The 25858-nt window shown below is 45.0% G+C and overlaps 1 protein-coding gene across 2 annotated transcripts in view; it reads right to left on the bottom strand.

Moving 5' to 3' along the window:
• Positions 1 to 25858, bottom strand: part of VPS54 (VPS54 subunit of GARP complex) — a 2536401-nt gene that overhangs the window by 2197241 nt on the left and 313302 nt on the right. For both annotated transcript variants that reach the window (XM_069608186.1, XM_069608187.1), the window contains one exon: positions 13848 to 14006. In XM_069608186.1, the coding sequence (XP_069464287.1) occupies positions 13848 to 13980 (133 nt within the window). In that variant the 5' untranslated portion in view covers positions 13981 to 14006. The remainder of the gene's footprint in view (positions 1 to 13847; positions 14007 to 25858) is intronic.

Raw genomic sequence — 25858 nt, 5'->3', positions numbered from 1 at the left:
GACAATTTTTGATTAACTGAGGACTGAGGTCTACGATCATTCTACTGTCGTGGGGCTCTGATAATCAACAGACCTGTCAGTTGACTCAGCTCAACACAGAGAAAGGGTCTGTATAACCAGCATCACTTTCTTCACTCTTCTTATCTTGTAAAGTACATGGGGATTGTGGTTTTCACTTTGACCAATGTACTGTATTGGTATGGTCAAAACTATGCCAGCAGCTACAGGTTATTGACTGCATGCAAGAGAGGCCAACATCTGGGATAACCAGATACATCTACTACATGATACAAGTATATACAGATGGTATGGGCCATGCTGGTTCTTAAAGTTGGGCAACTTCTATCCCATCAGGCTCTTTTGTTTTGCTCGAGTGTTTTAATGAGTTGATGGAAGATGGGACTTATTTTAATATTATATAATTTGAGACGCATTCCAGTGTTGGAGTACCAAATATCCTGATAACCATAAACATGCATGGCCTTACAGTATATAAAATGCATACAGTTTTACAAGTGTTGTCTCATCTATATATTGTCAGTTTCAATCACTGGAGTTGTATAATGAAGCCAGCATATGATCCAAATGGGGAAAGTAAATGTACATCATCACAGATGGCTTTAAACATTTCCAGAATGAGGTTCAAGAGATTTTTTTAATTGTAAAACAAAAAACAAAATCATAATCTGTTCAGAATGTTTGTTAATGGAGCTGGTATGGAGTCTGCTAATGGTCATCCATCTCTCATCTTCCCGGGGCACCCGCCTCCCTAGCCAGGGATCCCTAAACTCCAGAGTGGTAACTAGCGATAGGTAACCCCTACCATCTAATATCTAGCTACGGTGAGAGCCTAAAGACCATAGCCTTATCAGTCTGGTTCCCCTAAGGGCATCCCTAACAAAACGCTCCCGTAGGCCAATTTGTGGGAAACTGGTTTTCCATACTGTCGTCTAACAGGTGCCCAGATTCTCCCTCGTTTAATGCACTCTCCCCATTTCTTTCTGTGAATTTCTTGCTCCTATACCCATTCCCCATTCTGCTGTACTCTTGTCCTTCCCACCCTCGATATCTCAACTCTTTTTCAACCCCTCCCATCCCTACAATGTTCACCCTACTCTGCTGCGCAACCCCAGTGTTTACCCCTTTCTCCCGCTCCGTTTTTCACCCCTCTCCACCCTGTCAGATGTTCACCCTCCTCCCTTGGATATTCCCCTTGCCTCCCCCTCCTATTCCCTCTCCCCTCTCCCCCTCAGTTAGGAGCACTCCAGGCAAAATGTAAGCAACCTTTACCATGTGAAGGTTATGAAGGGTCCTTCCTGATTAAAGACTGCCACATTGGTTTACTCGTTTAAGTGGAACTCCTTTTCCACCTTAGGGAGGAATGAGGGTTGAGCATGGTCTGTGTGGAATTGGATGAAAAGGTCCCTGCAGCAGAAAGCCTGATGTTCACCTGTATGTTTGGCTGACACAAGGGCAAATAAAAAAAGAAGTCTTCCAAGTGTCCTATAGCCATGTGGATACACAGAGTCCAGACATAAAGAGTAAATAGATTGCCTTGCTTTTTGTGCTGTGAATAAAACCATCTTCAGATTTTCATTAACTCAATGTTGGTCAAAGGCTTTCCCTGAAGGGATGTTTAACCAGAACAGAACGCCCGTTTCAAATGTTCATAAGGGTTTTGGAGGCATCTCCCTGGCACTCCCAGTATCTTGAACGCTTGGTTAAAAAAAAGGTCCTCCTGATCCATCCCTCATGATGTTGGCAATGGATCACCTTCAGTCCTTGTAGCAGTCACTGTATCTCACACACAAGGTCTAACAGTAGCTTGTCATCCTCAAACAGAAGGCTACAAAACCTCTTGGCCCCTGCCTCCCCAATGTCTACACTGTTCTCTGCACATCTAGTCCTCCAATCATCATAGCCCCTGCATCACTCTGCCATGTGCTTACTCCTCCTCACAGCATAGACTGAATCCCTTCGGGTAGGGGCTTCACCCCTACCTAGGCCAATGTACACCTTTCCAGGTCTTCCTCATCTAAATAGCTCTAACCTTACTAGTCTCATCCCTCTCATCCTGTACTCCAGCTGATTCTCAGCTGTTAACGCCTGTTCGACTTCCACCACCTGCCATTACTCATTCTTCCCCTCGTGTTTCCCAAATCCTCCACCTCTTCCCCTAATTCTTCACCAGTCTTCCTTGTATCCCTCTTTACCAGTGCCAACTTGTTCAAAACTCTGTCCAACTCCTGCACAAATACCCACACAAACCCTTCCTGGTCATCTTTTATGTCCTCAGGCTGCTCCTCCTTGTGGCTGGGCTTGTGGTTTGTAGGAGACTGGACCAGGTCTAAAAAAAATATAAAACGTACGCCAACATGGAATTGAATCTCATCTCCCACGCATGCGGATGCCGCTTCAGGGACAGAGTTGTGACTGACTCCCTTTGCTGGCAGAGTATCTGGGAAGCACATCTTGCCTGTACCCGATAACCGCCCATCTTTCTCCTTCCTGCAGAACAAGGTGTACTAGGTGTAAGCAGGGCAATTGGGTTTCCCTGGCTCAGGGAGGTTGTGGCATGGGGTTCTGATGCCCCATGTTGGGGAGTCATGGATTTTGCTGCCAAACCATTCCTTCTCTTAAAAGGCCAGGAGCAATGTGTGTGCTTAGGTGACTTTCCCCTGCCTCCTGAAGGGGGCGAAGCGGAGATGACCTGGGGATCCTCTCTAAACTGTCCCCAGTCCAGTCATCCACTGGCTTGGGGATGCACTTTGGCCCCAGAGTTACCCCACTAGAAGTTCCTGGAACAAGGCAGGGGACCTCATCATCCATGCAACCAGATTTCTAAATGTAGAAGCCATTAGTTTAAAGGGTTTGTGCATAATAGTCGTGAGGACAATATCAGAATGCCATTGGGGGCGAGATTTCTTAACCCCCCCAGGGAGACTCTAGAAAGTATGATAAAATGTCTCATAACTAATGGATTCTGCAATGAAAGTGTTCCTCGGCTGAACTGAGATAAACCCCAACCACTGACAGTTAGGCAAGTAGGTGTGGGCAAGAATCAAGTTTAAAGCATGATGAAGCAAGGCTGGTTACAAAGGAGAGGACATCTTAACTGGGATTCTTGAAGTGGTCTTAAGTTCTTCTGGATTATCAGTGGCAAAACTGAATGCATTTGCTGCAGTACAGCAGTCTAGTGTAACGTTTTTCAGGCTACTATAAGGTCTGCTAGGAAGGTTTCTTTTGTTTGTATATACGATTTTAACAGATCTAAGGAACTTGTTGCTGGACCTATATGTAAGAAATTGGCAAACTAAATGTCAAATAAAAAAATTAAAAAATGAGGCCTGCTATGCTCTTGCTAATAGCCCACGATAGCCATATACAAGTTTTCAGGGACCAAAGATCTTAGGAAAGAGAACGAGGGGGGCAGGATGGAAGAGTGCAAGTCAGGACTTGTGACATCACCATGGGGTCTGCAAAGCAGTACCTCTCTGACTAAAACGGAGCAAAGAGTATATCTGTAGGGAAGACTAGCAATGACAAGTGACACGAAAGTAGTGGTTGAAACAAGTGGTTTTATTTACACTTTTATATAGCGCCTTAGGTCCATGGACAAACAGGCGTGTATATAAACACTATTCACAACAGACAAACAAACAAGGTAACAACAGCGATAGAAACACAAAAACACAAGTTCGACCTAAAAACAGAAGAATAAAAAACAGAGCATCATGACTCGATATACAATGAGTAACATAAAACACTACCCCAAACCAAAGTTCCATCCCTCAAACACCCATCATAAACAAGATCTGCAATCATATGAATCGTAAAAGTCCAGACATTCAAATTTGAAGAACAATTGACCCGCAACACCCAGAGCTGGTAGAAAAACTCCATCAAGTCTACCACAGCAGTTATATAACCACTAATCAACCACAATTTTCAAGTTTGAGGAAACATTCGACAGACTTTTGCAAACGCTCAAAAATAAGGCAAATTGCTTCTACCACAGCCCACTCATATGCAATCTCTGTTGGTAGAAGAGCACCATCTGTCAATATGTACTCTTCGTAGGACTCTCAGATCATGCAGCCTTACACACCCATGCCCCGCTTTCTGACCTAGCCAAGCTAGCACTTTGTTTCTTAAGGCCTCGCTTGGCTCATTTCTTCCTGGCTTCTCCATATTGGTAATATTTCTCTTATCCACAACAAGACCTCTTAAGCAACTGTCAGAGATAACCAGCATTTGCCATTTTCTCATGCGGATATCCCTTATAGTAGATGACCTAGATGTCCCATACGTTGTAGTTGCAGTTCTAGTTGGGCACACAGTATTAGCATACTTGATCGCAAATCTAATCAACCTTTTCTATTAGACCCAATTTTCTTTTTTTTTTGTTGAATTTCAGTCAAAATAAAATATTTATGTGGGGTGGGGTAAGGGAATAGGTTGAGGTGGGGGGATGGGGAAGTGTGGGTGGTGGGGATGCAGGGGGTCTCCCCTGCAATTGCGAACAAAAAAAAGACACCAAAAATTCGGTCAAATAGGAAAAGATCAATTCTTTTCGGTCAAACAGACCTAAACCGGACGTACTTGAGGCACTGTAGATACATAAGTAGTTTCTATTAAAGTTAGCAAAGGAGCTGCTAAGCTCATCGGTACCAGAGTTGATGCGGGCAAGGTGCAACGCAAATTACCCTGCCCTCCATCGGGTTCCACCCTACCTGCCCTGAAGCCACCAACTTCTTCCATAGCAGTTTGGCAGATTTTGTCCGCTGTTCCTGATGGGACTTTAGCCACTCACTGTTCCAAGGAGTCGAGCCATTGGCAAAAACTATCAGATTATCAAACTGATTGCTAAGGAATGCATTATAGTTAAGCTCAAACTGACAATTTGCGGGGTTGATTGATTAACAATTCATCTTAGCCTGTATTGGCATAGCCCTCCGGGATGACTCAGGGGGGGGGCTTGGGGAGAGCTCTAACCTCCACTTTCAATAAGGGAGGTGGTGGGAGGCTCAAAGTTGAGACTAAACAATCCAAGGTTCCTACCCAAGTTACTCCTGATGGAACACTCGTGGACCGCCTGAAAACCTCCTGCCAGACAGCTACATTGTAACTTTCAGACTTTAACTCTTCAGTTTTGTCAGTGCAAGCGACCTCGCTGCATATCATTCTTCATTCCAGCAGTCTCTGCCTTGCCCTAGTGCTGCTTTCCAGGACCTCAGAAAGCCAACTCCCTCTAGGCCTTAATGAGGCAGATGCTATCGGGGCTGCATATGTTCACCAGAGTGTTGAGCTTCATAGGGGTGCGCAGCCCACCTCCAGATCAGGAGACTTCGGCTGGGTCAAAGAGTCAGCTTTCATTTCTCTTATATAAGTCCCAGCATGCACAGGTGTCAGATTCATATTGTTGGATCTCATGATAGACATTCTAATACAAATTTAAAGGAATGATCCACAATTACTAAAAGAAAGATTTCACAAATACAGTATGCCCTCTACCACATGCCATTGCCTGGGTATCTTCAAGCAGACTCTCGGGATACTCAACACACTACCTCCCATTAACGGCATCAACAAAGCATTGCAAAGGGGTAGAAAGGAGAACAGTTATTCTGAAGAGGTCTAAAACCTCCAGAGGAGCAGTTTTAAATTAAGGTTAAGCCCTAATCTGAGTCCTTGTCCCGTCTGTGACCCCTAGTTTTCAAACGTAAAACTATGTGGCCAACATAAAGTTCAAAACGTAAACTTACAAGTCCTCAGCCTCCAGCCAGGCCGTACCCAAGCTAAAATCACAAATGTTCCAATTCTTGGTCACAAATCCTTGTCTACGAAGTCCATCACTAGTCTTAAGCACAAAAGAAATGTTGCTTCTTGGGAAAGGCCTTCCAGCGTTTTACTCTCAGTCTGGACCCTTTGCTGGTCTTCCTGCTTTCACACTCCTACAGACTTCTCCCAGGTCTCTTGCTTCTCAGTTTTATTCAGGCTTCTTCTTAGCCTCCATCTTCCAGCTTAAACTGGATTCCTGATGAGCGCTCCTTGCTGTGCCATAGATTTATCACCAACCTCTAGTACTCCACTTGAGCAAACAAGTTCTTGTCTAGACCTTAAGAGTCAAGGTAGGTCTTCATCAGGCCACATGGTTTCCACATTCACAGTTTGAGATCTCTACACGACCTTGGTCCTCAACATTCATCAGGGTAGGTCTCACCACAACCTGGATTTTCAGCATTCAATGCTCAAACATTTCCTAGATCTCTAGCCAACATCTCACTATTATCAGGGTCCAGATAGAAAGTAATTCAGCCAGCAAAGTTGCACTTCATACCCAGTGGCGATCTCCCTGCTCATACAAAAGTATCAAGGAACAGGTCCTTCTGATCCGATCCGGGTGTGCTGGAGGTTCTACTCTGGCTGCAGCATTGACTGGGCTTACCCAGTCTTTAATAATTTCTTAGGGTTTCCCTCTTTGTATCAACATTTGTAATTGGTTGGGGACATTAGGGTTTTGTCTTGGGGTTTTGGATTGGTTTATCCATTTGGTTTCTTCAAATAGATCTTTGAATTTGTAATGAGACTCTCTGCATGGGTTCATTTTTACATTTCTCTTACATGTTTGATCTGTGGCTTGAAAGTCAGTATGAGACATTGCTGTCTATGAATCTCTCCTGTAAGCATTCTCCCATTTGCTGCTTTCCACGTCTTCAGGAGACAGACCTGCAGCTTACAGACTGCACAAGTCAATGTCACTTCAATTCCTCGCCCCGGACCTCAGGTAATTCTGGGGAAATATCGGCTCCAACTTCCTCAAACTGAGGGTGTGTATTAATAAACATTGCACCTTTCTGGGCCATGGATGTTTGTGAATACTGTTTGGGAGTTGTGTTTTTAAACGCCCTTGATGGTAGGGTTCTAGAGGTGTCTGATGGTAAAAATGTTTTAAACAACCATGGTGGTACAGCAAGGTACTATGTTGGGGCTGGCGAGTCAGTGGCTTCCTGCACCATTCATCCTTGGGAAGAACATCAGGTAGAGGGCCTTCTCACAACATGACTGCTCGCCTCCCTCACATAACATGGGGGAGTTCACCCTACTCGCACATCCTGAAGTTGGCTAATCATTTGCAAACTACCGATAATATTGAAGGTGAAAACACATACATAAAGTCATCACTTAAACCCCCCTCCCCCCTCATCCAAACGGGAGAAGGGAAATATCACCCAGCGATAGGTTCCCATGGACTCCCTGAGAAGCATAGAGGGGGCATTGAGTGTTCTGTGCTACATAGCAAGGTCCACCAGGGGAGAGTTGGAGGACATGACAATCTGCCTTACAACTTCCTTGTCAAATTGCCACACTTCTGAGGTGCTTGTGGCATATTGCTGAGTGAGTCAGCTTGAAGGTCAAGGGAGTTGGCCAAGTGGCTCGCCAGAATAAACATCTGTTGCAATATAGCCCAATGTCAGAGGTTAAGGTCGATGAGGCACAATCCAGAAAACCTGGTCGCTACCCATGGCGATCATGTTGTTCAAAAGATAGGTAAACCATGGCGCCAATGAATGGGTTGGATAGGAAAAGAAAAAATAAATCACTTAGGTGTAGTGGACTGACCCAAAACTTCTCTTAGGAGTTTCAATAAATTGTGACTCTGCAGAGGGCCCAACGAAGCACCCCACCTAAAAAAAGATGGTGGGCGGGGACAGCCTTTCGCATGGAGTAGGTAGATTCTTTAGAATGAAAAGGGAACACCTGCATGGATGGGTTGGAAGTCTGAGACCACCATAAGAGGCTTGCTAGTACAGGATTGGAAAAGGGATCATGAAAGATTTGGGTTGAGATTCTTGGACAATTGCAGTTGTGTGCATATAAATCTGGCTTAAGGAACTATCAGCACATAGTTAGGAAATAAGTGTTACCCAGTCCTGCAGGGGGAAGTTCTGCCTGTCTGTATACCCCATACATACATGATGAAGAATAGATGCCGAGTAGATTCCAGTTAATGCGTAGGTCCAGAGAAAAGAGCCAGACACAAGACTCTTATCATAGCCTGGGAAGCATGGGAGAAGGGAACCCTCACAAGTCAGGTGTCCCAGAAGGGATGTGTGTGTATACCAGCACAATGGCAAACTGCAGCAACCACTCCAACAACCTTTGAAAAGACCCTGGGGTCTGTGCTGTGGTCAAATGAAACCAGGCAGTATTCAGGCTAAGAACTGCAGAGAGAATTGTAGGAATTATCAGTGAGGGGTCTAAATGGGAATATGCATCTAATCATCCTGCAGAACCACCTCACAGAGCCAGTCTCCATGTTGAAACAAAGACTATCGGCACCAGTGTTATCCATATGGAGCAAACATTTCTCATATTGGTCTTTCTAAATCTTAACTGTCATGCCCCTGCTGCACACAAATGTGTGCAGGGGCTGGCAGACAGGCTGGGACAGGAAGGTGAAGATGTTATGAGGTGTTTGTGTGCCTGTGTGTATACAGTGTGTTTTTAGTGGGTAGGGTGGCTTGTGAAAAAGTGTGTGTCTGCGTGTGTTTTGGTGCATTTGTTTTTGAGTTTGTTAGCTAGGAGGTCCTGGAAGAGTGTTTCTTGGGTGAACGGGAGGGGGGGGGTTCGAGTCCCTGTGTGTGTGTCCATTTTGTGCTGGAGGAAAGGGCGGTTTGGGGTGTGAAACCCCCCGCCCCTCCCCCAAAACAGTGATTGCTCATTGTTTTAAAGACTGCACACAATCGGCCGAAAAAAAGTCAGTCATTTTGGTGCACAGCCTTTAAAATGCAGAATAATCAGATGGAATTGTGTTAGTCTTCAATTTTCCAAGCAGGGTGGGTGACTATTGCAGTGAGAAAGCTTGAGGATCAGCCGGCCTCCTGCACAGACCGGTTTTGCCTGAACAGACAAGCATAAACACCTTGGCCATCCTCCAAGGACCCTCTCCAATTCTCGCAAGAGTTTTTCTTCTCTTCCAACAGTAAAGTGATAGGTATTGTAGAGTTGGGAGAAAGTAGCAAGGGAAAGTGGGATGGGGAAGACAATACCATCTGGAAATTATCTAAAAGGTTGCAGGAGTCCCTGGTGATCTGCCTCCAGGCTGATCGGTGGAGAAACACTGGTCCACAATTAGGGTGGCATGGGTCATCTTCTTAAAAACCTCATTGTTTGAGCTTGGGTCCGCGGGTGAACAGAATGGGAAGAAGCCATTGGTGCACCAATTCTTCCATGAAGGAGCACCTAAGGAACGGCCCCAACAACATTTCTGCAGCTGGGAACTCTGCTGAAATCCCCTGAAGGCCACTTGTATCTGGAAGCAAGTTGAGACTAGTTGTTGGGGAAATTTGTAAATGGTTGCAAGCGATCTTGCATTAAGGGTGCCCGTCTTTTCCTTCATCAACAACTCATGTATGGTGGAGCGAAAGCTGCAAGCCATCAAAAGGCAGGTTTAACACTTCAGTCTGTGACGCAGAAAATAGCGTTGTGCTTTGCAACCATGCCTGGCTTCTTATGTCAGTCGCCAGCTGCTCAGCTGCCACCTGGTTTGCTTCTGCCTTGCTTGCCAGGAACTGGTTCCAGAGTCCCATATCTTGTGCCAGAACATAACAATGGAGGCCAGCAAGAAGTGTTTTTGTCATTACCGCCACCGCTACTACAGACTGAGATGCTTTGTATTAGGCTAGGAACCATTTCTAATCATCGAGGAATCCGTATTTCACGTCCAAGCATTCATTTGTTTAGGAGAGAATGAAGATCAAGATCCAACATCGGTTGTAACAGAGTTCCTCTTTTCAGGTGTTTACTCACAAACTTCATTATTCCCATAAGTCTATCTTGAAAAGCTTTGACTGGGGAAGGAGTTTCCTCCGGTAATCTTTTGGGGGCATCTATCTCTCTGGAGGAAGCACCCCGAGTCCAGATGGACCCGGAGGTGCCCCTCAGTCAAGAATGGCAGAAGGTGGAGATGGAGGTGACAAGGCTGGTGGCAGAGGTGGGACCACAATAGAGGCCACTGACATCACCAGAGTCTAGGTGAAAGTCAACAGCAGCAGAACTGAGGAACAGTTTGAACATGAGCCTCAGTGTGAGTTGACAAAGATGCTGAAGGAAGGGGAATGTCCCAGACAATGCCCCTAAAGAATTCTACTATAGTCAGAATAGCCATGATCTACATGAACCTTGCATCAAAGGAAGCTTCCTTCTCTAGGGAAGTGCATAACTATCTGATTGAAGGACTGGACTCCAGCAGCAAGGACAGTATAAGAGGAAAGTGGTATAATAACAACGTGTACAAGTGAGGGTAAATGCCACCATGAAGCAACACATTAGGGTGTCCAGTACACGCTCATAGACTGACCCAACATAAAAGAGAAATTAAATCCTCAAGAATCCCTGCCCAGGACAATGTCAGAGGCAATGCCCATTAAGGAGATCTACTATAGAGGTGAGCTCGGGTCCCTGCCCAAAATCAGAGGTTGGGGGCGGGAATGCAGCTCCTTTTGAGGAGGGCACTTGGACGCCATTTTCTATATGTGAAAATGTATTGACTGGGTGCTGTGAGCAGACGGCTCAGAGAGGTCACTGCTGATCCAATGGTCTCCATGAAAGTGGTTGACACTAGCGTAAAAAACGAACAGGAAAAGCTATAGTGCAGCCTCTCAACCGAAGACCCTGAAAATGGACTTGCAGGGTTTAGTAGGCCCTTTCAAAAGTGTCTCTTTTAAACAAATGGTTTCATTCTATGCCAAAATTATCTCTTTATCCAACAATTCCACAAGGGATTTAGACTGGATTCAGAAAGTTCTTGTTCACAAAATATTTTCCAAAATATCCATCAATGTTTATTTAACAAACGTGTTTCTCTTAAACAACATTGTCTTTATAATGTATTCACAACATTCTCATTCTGTAAACTTGAAGATTTAGCTGAGGTAGTTTCCAGGCTCCCCGGTAATCTTCCTTGTCAGATTTTTTGTATCACCGTTACATTCTTTTCTTTAAAGATTTTGTTGGATTACCTGATCTACTCCTCGGTCAAGAATCCTCTTATGGGTTCTTCAGACTCCTGGTATATTTCCTTTACAGTTATCTTACCCCAATTCTCAAAAGGCCTGGTAGTTTTGTCTACCAGGACTACTTGTATGCATGTGGTCTTTAGTGGACTACCTGGTATACTTCTCTTGCTAGGAATTCTCCTATGGGGCTCTTCAGATTCCCTGGTAGTCTTATATGCCAGGTATCTTCCATAAGGTTTACAATTCTTTATATACAGCTTCACATGCCTGGTGTATTTGACTACCAGGACCTCTCTTAATGGCCTTCTCCGATACCCTCCCTAGTATACTCCCCTGCCAGGCATCTTGCCACAGTATAACAGTATTTTCACAACTTCAATGGATTGCCCGATATACTCCCCTGCCAGGAATCCCCTCTCTGGAGGTATTACAGGTACCCCGGTATACTCCCTTGCCAGGTATCTCCCACCAACCCCCAAATGTCAGCTGCTTGGTGCCTTCTCTTTACCAGGACTTTGATTGGTTTTACTATTACTTTCAATATATATTAGCATTTTTTCTTTATTTACTTAGGGTAACACTTGTTTCAGCGCTTCCCCACGTTGACATGTTTTGCATATCTAATTATTCAGATGTCATTGCACTTTTTTTTTTTCGGGATTCAAATCTTCTTCCTTTTAAACTTTGATTTAACATTAGGTTTTGCCTATGTTTAAATCGTCTTTGAGGATTGTCCAAAAGATCAATCTCACATACTTCATTCACTTGCTTGCTTATTTCTCAGCACGCCCCAGGCTCCCCAATGCGACTGGGCCGACTCACTGGCTATTTGTGGCGTCCCCAACTTATGTCATGCCTCTGCAGTGAAGCTTCCTCCCAGGATTGACTTCCAGGTAGTGAGAGTGTCTCTTCAGCATTTGTGTGGCTTGAACCGGAGGACACCGCTTCCTGGCTCAATCATATATTCAGGATCTCCGCTGTGCTTCTCGGTGGTCCTTTAGGTATGCCTGCTGCGCTCCTTCCTTTTTCCAGCCACGCCGTTGTCTGTAACTCACGTTTGTGAGCCGCTGCATAAATGTGCTCATTTTCCCTACTGCACGTCTCTCCCGTAGTGCTTTTCTGAATGCTGTGCATGCCATTTTTAAAGTTACCGGGCAAGTTAAATTGAATGGAACTAGTCTGTGCATTGGTCTTTGGAGTTGGAGTTTGAGTCAGCATTAACTCTTCCACCCACTTCTTCGTCTCAGTATTTGAGGCTTCACGGGAGCTCAAGACGACAGATGAAATTGGATTTCTAAAATGATGTTCAATAACTTCACATACAGAAATGTCAGAAACAGAAGATGTTTTCTGTGTGTTGTGAATATTTGAGGTATATATGGAGTTTTATCAAGAGTGACAAAGAAAGAAGTCTCTGATTTTCACAAGAAGGGGACATTTTTGGAGTACAACATGTCATCACAAAAGTGGGTATTATCAGATCTTCAGTAGGAAGGGGAGAATACTAAGTCTTATCCGATGGCCAACTTCCCCCAACAGCCTTCTCCTCCCATGTGATCCTCCCTCATATTACCACCCGAGGGTCAGAATCAGGTAGCTGCTGCCGTCCCTTGGTCACAAAGGAGGTGGTCACGGCAGAGGAGGGGGGGGGGGGAGGGGAGGGACAGTGATAAGTCGGATTCATCACATCTCCCACTGGGTAATGATGCCATTGCAGGGAGCTTGGGAAAACAAAAAGCAAGACTTTCTTTGCACAAAGCTTTTTAATCCCTCAGGTACCGGTTGGTGGAACAGGTCGTCCCATAGACATAATCCAGAAGAAAGAGCATGCAATAACAGAGCCCACAGAGAGGCCACTTGTAATAGGGCACGGACACTCGTTGGGAAGGGTACTCGTTAGAGAAGTACTTTCTGCAAGAATGGCAGTATCTGCTTGTATGAAAGAAAGTGGACTGGATGCAAGAGAAAGAGCAGTGTTCAGGAGCCACCCATTCAGTGAGGTCATAACTTTAGAAGCATTTGGGTCAGAAGCATGATTGGAGTATGTCATGAACGTAGCAAATTGGTTGAGTGAATTCTTTTTTAAAACAATTTGAATCCTGTTGACCTCAAAGCATCAGTGGTGTGAAATAAGACTTGCATGATAGTAGCCTTTAGTCGTGATGTAGAATGTAGATTACCATCAACATCAATGGAAGCATTCCTGCTAATAAAGACACGGGAGGAGAGGACTATTTGGACGGTTTATGTATGAATGGTTAAATGAAAAATCATTAAAAAGGTTCAGTTGTAACATTTCTTTGCTGCGTTAGGGATTTTAAATGTATGAAGATGGATTGTTCATCAACCATGTTCTAACCTAAAATTATATTCCTGTTTTTCTTTTTTCTTCTTCTTTTTTTTATTTTTTAGAAAGAGCAGAATGGGGTAGCAAGGTGTTCAATTGTTCAGGATGACTGAGGATTTGCATGACTGAAGACTGAACATCTGACTAAGCAAAGGGTTGAAGGTTGCTTTATCGTAGCGATGAAAGTGGAGTGACGATGGAACCATGTATTCAAATGAGTGAGGAATACAGGCAGATGATGCCTTTCTTTTGGATTAAACTACTGATGTGTTTGTCACGGTTGCAACATTAACTGTTTCAATTAGTAAAGAAGGAGGCATCAGAATACCAGTGAATGCACCATAAATACAATTAAAATACTTTCCTATGCAACACAATATTTAAAGGAAATCTACATTTCGCATCACTGCCATATGATTTAAACAAACCATATATTTGCCACATACATAGAAAGACTGAACTTTGAGTTTAATATGTACCTGTTGGCTCCTTAGGACACACATCCGGCAATGAGAACACAGGCCTTAAACGTTTTGCAGACTCCACCTCTTTTCTGAAGAAGTCATCTTTGCTCTTCGTGTGTGGTACTGTTGAACTGTGGCTTGAAGCCATTGCATGAACTCACCATTTGAAGAAGCCTGGAAGGAAATCAAAGAAGAGTGAAGATTGAGACAGAGTTCTGAATTTGTAAGCTCTCACAAGTGGAGGGACAGGTAAATGCTTAGAAGGGCACTGCAGAACAGGTACTTTGTCTATTTGTACCTCTGCAAGGCCACATCCACACATATCCCTTGCTCAACAATCTTATTTTGCTTCCTATGATGACTGACAGTCTTTTCTGCATGGTAAGAACAGCAAAGATGGAAAGGTGTCTGGGGCATTCTATAGACTGAGTACTGAATTTACCAAAAATAAACATCTTGTGTTCTCCAATCTCCAACACATGGAAACAGATTACATCAAACCATGTATTTATGGGTGTTATGTTTGCCTCGCATACAACCAAGTTTGCTTCAGAGCATTGTGGAGAAAAGGGGAAATAAGTGAAGGAGGAGGGGACGGACAGACAAAGGAACAAGGGTGGATGAGAGTTTGGAGTAAATTTGCAAAAGTCCTTAATACTGAATTTCAGATGATGAAAAAAAGGGGTGCAAGGACGGAAAGCAGAGGGCAAGAAAGGATGTGGGATAGGGATGTCACATTCACTGGTAGACCCAAAATCCCCATTCCTGGTCCTGAACAGTAGAGACTGAACCCAGGCAAGAAAAAGGTTCGGGGGATATAACCATGATTGTGGGCAATACGTGAATGAAGCTGCGGGGGAGTGAAAAGCAAGGCGCTAACCCTGGTTGTCAGCCAAATGTCTAACATCACACAACTCAACAGAAAGAGCCAGACACTGAGTACTGGTTTTCAAACGAAGTGTTTAGTAAAGATCAAATTATAGCACGCAAGAGATTACATTACAAAATACACATTTATAAACCAAATGTATAACAATACTGTTAATTAAGATAAAGGGCAAAAAAATAAAGACATTGTGTCTTAAGCAGGGTCATCACAAGTATTTCAGGACTGTGAAGAGGATTACTAAAATGCAAGAATACAGGCACCAACTGGAGTTTTGTGGATTGCAGCATCTGGGGTACAAAGCATCCAATGAGTGCACAGAGGGGGGAGGGGTGGTCAACATGTACAGATTGGATGGTGCTCAACGCGTATGCAGAGGGGGAGGGCATTTCAAAGACTGCACAAGGGCTCCAACAAGGGCCGGAGAGGATTGAATGAGTCCAGGAGAGGTGGAAGGGCACTCATGTCCAAGGGAGGTTGGGAGGCACTCTCCATGAAGCTGGGGGGCTGGGTGGGGTGGTAAAGACATACTCAACATGCCCAAGGGAGGCAGGTGATCCCAACGAGTCCAACTGTTCAAGCTGCTCTCAAGTAGTCTGTGCCCCCAATTAGCCCAAGGGACTGGCAGAGCACCTAAACACATTCAATGGGCATTGCAAGGGGGTGGGGTCGAGGGGGACTCCCTTCAGTTTAATGATTCCAAGAGGGGGGTTTTGGGGTGCACTCTCTACCAGTGCAGGGTGGGTGTTCCAAACAATTCTTGGGGCTGGGGGGGGTTCTCTCAACATGTCCAATGTTGGGGGGCATATCACAGTGGGTGGTGGTGCCAGGCCCCTTGAGTTACCCCCAGGCACACCTCCCATCCACAATGGATGCATTTACAATCATGGATCATACGTTCAAATTGCCCTTTATTGAGAATGGGATATATTGGCAATCTTTTGTTTTTGTTGAGGATTTATTTCTTGAACTTTCAAACATGGGGGATTACACCCCATACACCTCACCCAGCTGCTTCCACACCAGTCCCCTTGTCTCCATTTTACATCCCTGCTCAACCCCACTTTCACTTTTTTTTAATGCCACTTCCTGACAAACATATTCCCTTTCCCAACATTCTTTTTCTCAATGATGGGGTTCAAATAGTGGGTTCTCAATTAAGTTTTGGTGGCAGCACATGATCTCTGTCTCCGCAAAAACATGTGGAGCCGTCTCCCTGGGATATTAAGGAGAAGAAGGTTGACAATCCACTGTCTACATATGTAGGTGTTTACGGCTTGTCTGCCATAGAAATGGTCTGGGGGTATTGTTGAAATGAAACTCCTAAACTGACTCACAGTAGATCCCTGGTCATTTTTGCCACACCCCTTCCCCCACCGGACCTAATTTTCTTCATTGAGTCCTTATCCATGTGCAGTGTAACTTAAGTTTATGCATCTCTGGGAGCCAGTACGACTCCCAGGTTTGACTACCACAAAGGTACCCTGCAATCTGGATCCCCAAGCAGGATGCCCTGCATGGCTCCTTGAGGTAACTCTCTGGCTCTGTTGGCAGCTCACTTGGGACTTTTGAAGGCTGCATGGGGAACGAAGGCATGGGTTTAGAAGTCCAATGAGACTGCATAATGAGGCATGGCCAGTCTGGTTAGCATACAAAACAAGTGCATTTGTCCAACTCCCAAAAGTCCGACCCCCAATTATATTTATATATATACATATATATACACATAAGGGATACATTACTCACCGTAATCGTATTTCTGATGCTTGTATCTGCTTAGATTCACATGCTGTGCATAGGCCGACATCTAGTGGAAGCTGCAGAGTATTACAGTTTGTTTTTCGAAACTCGAAAATGGGCGTCGACACAGGGCGTGCCAGTAATACTATCCCTAGTGTGACGTCCACTGTACCCAAGATCCCTCACGCGTCTAGGATCCTCAGATTGTATTTTTTCTGACATGAGGTAGCATGAGGAGTAGCGCGAGTACAGATAATCCAAGCAGATAGATAGAAAGGTAAGACTACAAGCAATCATGCGCCTTCTCTCAGAGGGGAGGAAGGGTGGGTCGCATGTGAATCTAAGCAGATACAAGCATCAGAAATACGATTACGGTGAGTAATGTATCCCTTCTGAGGCTTGTGGGATCTGCTTAGATCACATGCTGTGCATAGATTAGCGAGCAGTACCTGAAGAAGGAGGTGGGATGTGAGAAGGGTCATGAGCAAATAAGTGTCTTAGAACCGCTTGTCCCACTTGTGTATCTGCCTTGGAATGGGTGTCAATGCAGTAATGCTGAGTAAAAGTGTGAATAGAGCTCCAAGTAGCTGCTTTGCAAATGGTGTCAAGGGGTACATTTGCAATGAAAGGCAGAGTGGCCCCAATGCCTCTAGTAGAGTGGGCTCTTGGCGTGAAAGGCAGAGTTCTTTCAGAGAGTGAGTAACACAGCTGGATACAGTTAATAATCCACTTCGAGATGGCACCTTTAGAGACGCGATCCCCCTCTCTGCCTGTAGCTACGGAGACAAACAGTTGATATGTTTTTCTTAGCGGTCTGGTCTTATTTACATAGTAGAGGACCGCCCTACGCACATCTAGGGTGTGTAGTTTCACCTCAGCCGAGCTTTGCGGGTCCTGGAAGAAAGCCGGAAGCTCGATGGACTGGTTTACATGGAATTTAGATATAAATTTAGGTGAGAACCTAGGGTGTGTGCGTAAAACCAGTTTGTCTTTATGGAAAGTAAAGGGATCCTGCACTGACAGAGCCTGAATTTCACTGACCCTTCTTATAGAAGTAATAGCTACTAAGAAGGCCGTTTTATAATTCAGGTGTTTGAGACTGCTTTTATGCATGGGTTCGAAAGGGGGGCCCATGAGCTTGGCTAGCACCACATTAAGGTCCCACCCTGGTGGTGGGTTTGAAATAGGAGGGTGAACTCTCTTTACTCCTTCCATGAAGGCTTTAACTACTGGTACTTTCCACCACAAAATCTTGCTATGGGAAGTGGTGTAAGCCGACAGGGCTGCCAGGTGTACTTTCAGTGAGTTAAAAACCAATCCTGCATCCAGCAGGTGGAGCATGTATGTAACAATAGTGGAAGGAGTGCAATCAACGGGGTCGATTGATCTACTCTGGCACCAGATAACGAACCTCTTCCACTTGTCAAAGTAACAGTGCCTTGTGTTTGGTTTCCTAGATTCCTTTAGGATGTCCATACACCTCTGTGGCAAATTGAGATGTCCAAACTCTATGACCTCAGGAGCCATGCTGCCAGGTTCATTGAGTTGGGTTGTTGGTGCACTGTTTGACCTTGGTGCTGGGACAGTAGGTTGTACCAGGCTGGAAGTTTGATGGGCTCGCACACCGCCATCCTGCGTAGGTGTGGGAACCACGGTTGTCTTGCCCACATGGGAGCAACTAGGACGAGCGTCATCGACTCTGTTCATCTTGTTCACCACTTTCCTGATGAGGAGTTGGTGGAAAAGCGTAAGCAAACATCCATGACCAGTTCATCAACAGGGCGTTCCCATGGGAGTCTGGTTGGGGGAACCTGGATGCAAATCCTGGGCATTGTCTGTTTTCGCTTGTGGCGAATAAATCTATAATGGGGAAACCCCACTGAGAGAAGATATCTTCTACGACCTCTCTGTGTAGAACCCATTCGTGTTCCTCTGGGAGGGAGTCTCTGCTCAGAGCATCCGCTAGGGAATTGAGCTCCCCTGGAGCATGTTGTGATGACAGGAAGATGTTCCGTCTGAGTGCCCATATCCAGATTTTCTGGGCAAGCTTGGACAGATTTGCCGAGCGAGTCCCTCCTTGCTTGTTCAGGTAGAACATGGCTGTTGTGCTGTCCGTCCAGATTTGCACTGACAGGTTTAGTAGGTGGGGCTCGAATGACCTGAAGCGCTCTGAATACTGCCAGAAGCTCTAGCAGGTTGATGAGACCAGAGACCCTGAGCTGTGTGGTGGAGATGGTCAGCTCCCCACCCCGTCAGGCATGCATCTGTAGTGACTATTGCCTGTACCTCGGGATCGTAAAAAAAGGGTTTCCCCTGTGCGAGATTCTCTCTTGTCCACCAGTGAAGGCTTTGTACCAGTGTTGGTGAAACGACCACTAGATCGTCCCACTGACCACTTGCCTGAGGCCACTGTTTCACCAACCATTCCTGCATGGGACGCATGCGCAGGCGCGCGTGGGGGACCAGGTAAATACATGACGCCATCATGCCCAGTAGCGCATTGCTTTGCGTACCGTTATTTGTTGAACGACTGATAATGCGGAATTTGCAGTAGTATATTCCAAATTCTTTCTTCTGAAGGAAAGGTCAACCCCTCTTGGGTATCTAGGATTGCTCCTAGGAATTGTTTTGAGGTGCTTGGCACTAGGCTTGACTTTTTCTCGTTGATTGAGAAGCCTAATTCGTGAAGGAGGTCGATAGTCCTTTGAATGTTTGTCCTGCAAATTCCTGGGGTTTCCCCCGTTATGAGCCATTTGTCCAGATAAGGGTACACTGGGATTGCCTCCCTGCGTAGGTGTGCAGCCACCACCGCCAGTACCTTGGTGAATACCCTTAGTGCTGAAGCTATCCCGAAGGGCAGTACCTTGAATTGGTAGTGTCGACTGTCCACCTTGAAGCGCAAATACTTTCTGTGCGCTGGGAACATGGAAATATGAAAATAAGCATCTTTCATATCCAAGGTTGCCATGTAATTCCCTTTTTTAGGAGGGGGATTACCTCTTGTAGCGTGGTCATATGAAATTTTTGGGGCTTGACATACTTGTTGGCAGGCCGTAAATCCAATACTGGGCGCATTGTCAAATCTTTCTTTGGCACAAGGAAGTAAGTTGAATAAATACCCTTGTTTACCTGGTGTCCCGGGACGAGTTCTATCACGTCCTTTTCTAGCAGAATGGCGATCTCCTCGAGGAGAATCTTCTGATGTTCTAAAGAATGTACCCTTTGTCGTGGAGGATGGTTCAGGGGACGCTGCAGTAGTTCTATACAATATCCTGTGGATACTGTTGACAGCACCCATCTGTCTGATGTGATCCCTTCCCAAGCCTGGGTGAAGTTGGAAATGCGTCCCCCTACTGGGGTTGCGTGAAAAGGGACCCTGAACTGAGCGTCACTGCTTTGGTGGAGGCGTGCCGCCTCCCTTGTTGGGGCTGCCTCTGCCTTTACCACAACCTCTCCTATTACCCCTGCTGTAACCCTGGGTAGACTGTTGGTTGTTGTTCCACTGTGTACCCTGCCCCTGGGAATAGGTAGATCCTCTATGGGAATTTTGGCCGCGTGGGCGACGAAAATTACTATTCCCTCTCTGGTTAGCAGAACCAATCATGTAGTCAGACTTTTCTGTAAGGATAGTGTATCCAAGTAGGAAATGTGTTTAAGTACTGTCCGATGGAAATGTTTCCTGTGCTGAGTGACCACACAAGAGTTACAGCCTACACAGTCAATCAATGTAGGGTACCCCGTAGATCAGGGCACATACAATTTCTTGGCCACGAGGTAGAGGGAATGGACCTCGGGTACGAGAAGGTGGATTTCAAAACACTGAAGGGGGTGGGGGGAGCAGGATTTAATCGAGGACAGACGCAGCAGTGCTGGAATAGTGGGAGGACAGGACATATGGCCTGCACGTGTAGGAGGGGTGGGGGGCTATTCTCACTGTATTACTACAGAACCACCGGCGTATTATGCTCAAGATCACATACAGTATCAGACATGTGCGCTGCAAATACAGCAAACACAGCAGATCCCACTGCAAACACAATCGCCACAAAGGCAACCACAGCAAGGGACTATGCAAAAACAAGCACAGACACAACAACAGTACACTCCGATGCAACAATCAACGGTGCCACTATGGAAGGTGAATACAGGAGCCCCACAAGCATCCACATCCAATATAGGGAGTGACACAGACGTGGGAGGGAATCCTTTTACAGGTACAGAGATGAATTTATATCCACAATAGGAGAGCCCACAAAGCGACTTGATGTGTTCAGTGCTATCTGCGACACCAGAGCCACAAGAGGAACCAAAAGTTAGGGTAACGATAGGAGGCAAGACATTTTCATTCCTTGTAGACACAGGAGCAACCTGCTCCTGTGTTCGAGAGGGAAAGTACCCAATGTGGGATCGCCATGAATGCGCAGGGCTTCTCTGGGGCTATGAGTTTGGTTCCTTTTACGATTAATTACCAACTTGAATAGGAGAACATGACATGTCTATGTTGATGGGGCGCCTAGGGGACCCTCGCATATGCAAACAAGGCACAATCACCACACACAAACTGATACGCCAGACACGAGGTTCAATTCCCAAAAGCTAGGGTTTATTGCAAAGCAAATAGTCTCAGTTGGCCAACTGGGTCTCACGTCCCGCAACATGTGTTTCCAGACCCTGAGGGTCGCAAGAGAGGGAGCATTATACAACAGTTACATATATACAAAACAAACATCACACTATCAGTAATGACATGTTCAATACCGCCAATAATGTATTTCCTTTGAAATGGATTTGATGATTGACAATTGTGACAAATATGACACCTTCATACATTCATTTAGCAACAGTTTGCAATCTGAGGACTTAAAGACATGATTCTTTGTTTTAGGGAACACACTGCTCTTGTTCTTTCAAGCAAGCTGCGTGCAGGGGAGAGACACATTCCAGGCCTTGCTATCTTCTAGTCTCTATTCGTGTGCTAGGGGTCAACCCGCTCTACAGGGCTCAGTGAAGGGGGCCGTAAAAGAGAGCATAATTCAAGTCATTAATTGTTCGTTCCTACCATCTCTACTGGATCAGTGAGACTAGCTGGCACCTACGTAGTGATTAAATGCCTTGTTGCTTACTTCCAAGGACTTGTGAGGGAGGAGACCGGGCATTGCTGTATGGATTGCCTGTGTTGTGTTTCAACATGCATCTTGTGGCCTTGCTCTAAGCATGAGCAACAATGGAATAGCGGATTAGAATAAGCTTACAGCAAAGCAGTTTGAACAGAAAGCAAGAAATTAAAATTAGACAAAATGGCGAATTCTATTCCATCAAAATGGACGCACTTTGGTCATGCTCACGAGTCTGTACTACCGATGCTGAATACATGATGTGGTTGGTTTTCGGCCAACAGAATACATCACCTTTGCTATGGGAGGGTAATTTCTAGACTCACAAACCCTCCTCTTGGCCGTAAACCAAAAGCAGCATCCATACATTGCATCCTCTTCTGACCAAGTATCTGATTCCGAACTTTGCATACTACTATAATCGTCATCATTGTCATCAATATTGATTGACATGAATTCTTTCACTGTCTTCATTTCATGATTCATTTGAGTATCCAACCCAGGAGATTTTTTTTGTGTTACTATATGTACACACTCCTCACTTATTTCAGTGCAAATTATTGGTAAACAGTGTATGCAACAACATGTCAAATATTCCTAGCACTGCTACTAGGATTGCAACTAGTTTCCATCCCCATGAGCGTAATATTTCCCAAAACCAGGAGCTTATGTTTAATTCCCAACTACCTTCTGGGGGATGTCGTAGGTGATGAGTCATTTACAAATACGCAACACGATGATCCCACGATTTTGCAAACTCCCCCACGATCAGCCAAAATTATGTCAAGAGCCATCCTATTTTGGAGTGTCATCAATCTAATCCCTTTTTCCTCCAAGGTCATGTTGTATAATATATGTCTGTTGTCCCATTTATCGTTTTCTCTAATATTCTGGACGGTTGTCCTATATTATAGGAGTTTATTGCTTGGCCCCAAAATGGTATAAATGATTTTGCTATGTCCTCCGCAATTAATCCTCCCTCCTCGTCTCGTCGTGGTCTGGATCTGGATAGTTTGGCTATGTCGGCTGTTTTTGAAAGAAACACACCTGGAAACAGATTCCCTAAATAACAAGTACCTCCCAAATTTCTAGGAAACCAGGGATAAGCTTTTTCTCCACATATGAAATAGACAGGGTCACCTATATACACTGGTTCTTCCTCTCTCTCAAGGATTGCAATGTTCATACACTGGGTGTATGTTCCTACTAAATAGGAGCCTTTTTTTCTTTAAACAAAATGGAACAGAGCGTGGACTGTAATTTACTGCATAGGAGGGGGGCACTGCATCTTTATTTCCTTCTAGGTTCATATGAAACCTAATTACAGATGATTTATATGGCACATATAATCTATCTTTTGGTGTGACTGCTGGTCTTATTAATGTTGCTTTGGTAAATATAGAGCAACCTACAGGTTTCATTATCGCCTCCTTGAATTCATCCATATTTGTTCCATCTAATTGACCCGTTTCACTCTTATTCTATTTCCCATAGTAAAATGCACTTAAGGATGCGTAACATGCAGAATTTAATGGCAATGGCTGTACATACCAATCTATTCCCTTACCACCATGCTGTGTTAAGTGAGCACACACCCAACAATTGTTTTTCTCAGAATTGAGTGTGTCATATTCATTATTATCAGTAGTGTGTTATTTCCATATCCTTCCCCATGTCTCTCTTCCATTGGGGACACAGTATAAGTAATTACATGGACCGGGCTTTCAGTAGCGGAAATATTTCTAATTGGCAAGAACACTTCTAATGGGTGTATTTCTTCTAAATACCATAATACCAATACTGTCATTACCGGTGCTATTATACTCATAACACACATGACTGTGGTTAAGATCAGCATACAATTCTTTCGGCACTGTTTTTTCGGCATTCTTACAGTCTATATTTACTACATTATCAGCATTCGTGCAGGAGGGGGCAGAAGCTGGTGCAGGCATTTTTCTTGATTCTTCTTCTCCAACAACGTTAGTCGTGAATACCTCTTACCGTTGCACTCGTTCGAATATTAGTAAGTTCAAGAATGTCAACAAAGTGTTTTGCCAGTTCTCTGCAGCCTGGATTGCTATACGTTGGGCAAGATTTATCGTGCTTCTGCACATCGCTCAAAGAACTCCAGAGCAGTTATCAATTGCCTTCATACCATATGAGCACCTCTTGTCCGTGAGCGGTGAACTACACATGGATTTTTCAAGATAGCACCGGGGAGCCGCGTTCATGAGCTGTCGGATTTGCACAATTCCCATGCCTCTTTCCCCTAGGCCTCCGGTTCCCACTTCATCCGTGATGGGAAACAGAGGCAACAAAGATCAATAAAACGAAGATTTGATCACTCCTTGTTTCGAGGCCATAAATTATACCGCCTTACTCCTGGTACTGTGTGATCAATGAATAGTGGGGGTGCACTTCCGGACTCAGGCTCAGTGCCAGACTGTGGTGCAATGATAAATGGTGGGCGCCAAGTGTTGATTCGGGCTTGGTGTCAGCCAGCAGTGATGCAGATTCTGCTGGGCAACGTTGGGGCACTCTTAGCCCTTTTTCCTTTATAGCAATCGTTCCAGACTTTGTTTCAGGATCAGACAGATTTTGTGACAAAGAGCTGGCATCAATTTCTTTCGTTTCTGGGGCCGATGCCTCTCTTTTGTCGTCTGGATCGGTCAATTCTTTCAATGGCGATGGGACCTTCTTCGCATGTGTTGCATGTATCCACGCCTTTCTACTGTCCACACGGATTGCAGTCTGTGTTGCCAAAAGGATTTGGTAGGGTTCAGGCCACCTGGGTGCGAGCAATGACTTTCTCTCAAAGTTCTTCAACAGACCCCACTCTCCTGGCTGCAGCGAATGCCCCGGACCAGTATATCTGATGGGAAGAGCCTCCTGCACCTGCTGATGAATCAAACGAAATTTCTATATTAACAGGTTACAATATGTACTGAGCAAAGGATACTCGACTTCTCTCAATCGCCTTGGCTGAGGCGCACACCAAACATTCGCCGGCCTTCCCATCACGATCTCGTAAGGGGAGAGCCCAGTCCTTGCCTGCACAGATGTGTGCATGCACAATAACGCTAGGGGCAATGCGTCTGTCCAACGCAACTTATTCCCCACAGAGATTTTGCTAATTTTGGCTTTTAATATGCCGTTCTGGTGCTCAACAAGGCCGGCACTCATGGGATGTCTGGCACAATGGAATCGTTTGTCAATCTGGAGACCTGCGCAAATCTGTAGTACCACTGAGCCCACAAAATGCAGGCCATTATCTGACCATATTACCTGGGGCAGGCCAAACCATGAAAAGTACTCCTTCAACATCACTTTTGCAGTGCTCATGGCAGTGCAGTCCTTCAATGGATATGCTTCCACCCGCTTACTGAACGCACATACAACCACTAGAACGCATTTCAAGTTTTGACACCTTTCCATTTCTATGAAATCAAAATGGATTACCTCGAATGGCATAGAAGGTGGGCCAAAACTACCTGTTTGAGTCGCTGTCCCCTTCCCCACATTGTTTTGCAGACACGTAATGCAATTCTGGACCAGTCTTTCTGCATTTTTCTTTGTGTGTGTTTTGCCATACTGTGGCTAAGTGCTGGACTATCTTTTTTGCACAAATGTGTGTGGGACTGTGGGCCATTGTGACCATCGCAGTTACACAGGAGTTTGGCAGCATCCAATTTCTACTTTTCTTGTCCACCCAGCAACCTTCTAGATCCAATTCTGCGGAACCCTCAGCCCATTCCTGCATTTCATCAGCAGTGGCTTCTGCCTGCATCTCTTTAACAGTCGCAATCCCATTCTCTATCATGCAAGGCACACCCTCCGACTGTACTGTTAACATCTTGGTATTTAAATCAGTGGCAGTTTGCTTCACAAACCTGTCTGCAAATGTGTTTCCCTCTCCCACTTTACATGTTACTTTTTTATGCGCCTCGCATTTCACTATTGCTAGGCGCTTTGGACACGTAAGTGCAGACAGCAATCGTACAATCAAAAGCCCATGTTGAATTCTGGTTCCATGTGATGTCAAGTAAACCCGTCTCAGCCCAGAGTCGGCCAAAGTTATGTACCACCCCAAAGGCGTATTGGCTGTCAGTATATATGTTTACACTCATATTTTCAGAAAATTTCACATGCTCTGGTTAATGCTATTATCTCTGCGGCTTGTGCGGAGTTGTAGGGGATTCTTTTACTTTCTACAATACTTTTCTGTGTCGTAATAGCATAGGCAGCCGTTGATGTGCCATCAGGTAATTTGAAGCAGGAGCCAT

Source organism: Ambystoma mexicanum, chromosome 4q, assembly GCF_040938575.1.
Source record: "Ambystoma mexicanum isolate Mex_15411 chromosome 4q, UKY_AmexF1_1, whole genome shotgun sequence".
Lineage (NCBI taxonomy): Eukaryota > Metazoa > Chordata > Amphibia > Caudata > Ambystomatidae > Ambystoma > Ambystoma mexicanum.
Note: the sequence above shows the minus strand (reverse complement) of the source record. Positions and strands in the feature narration are given on the sequence as shown.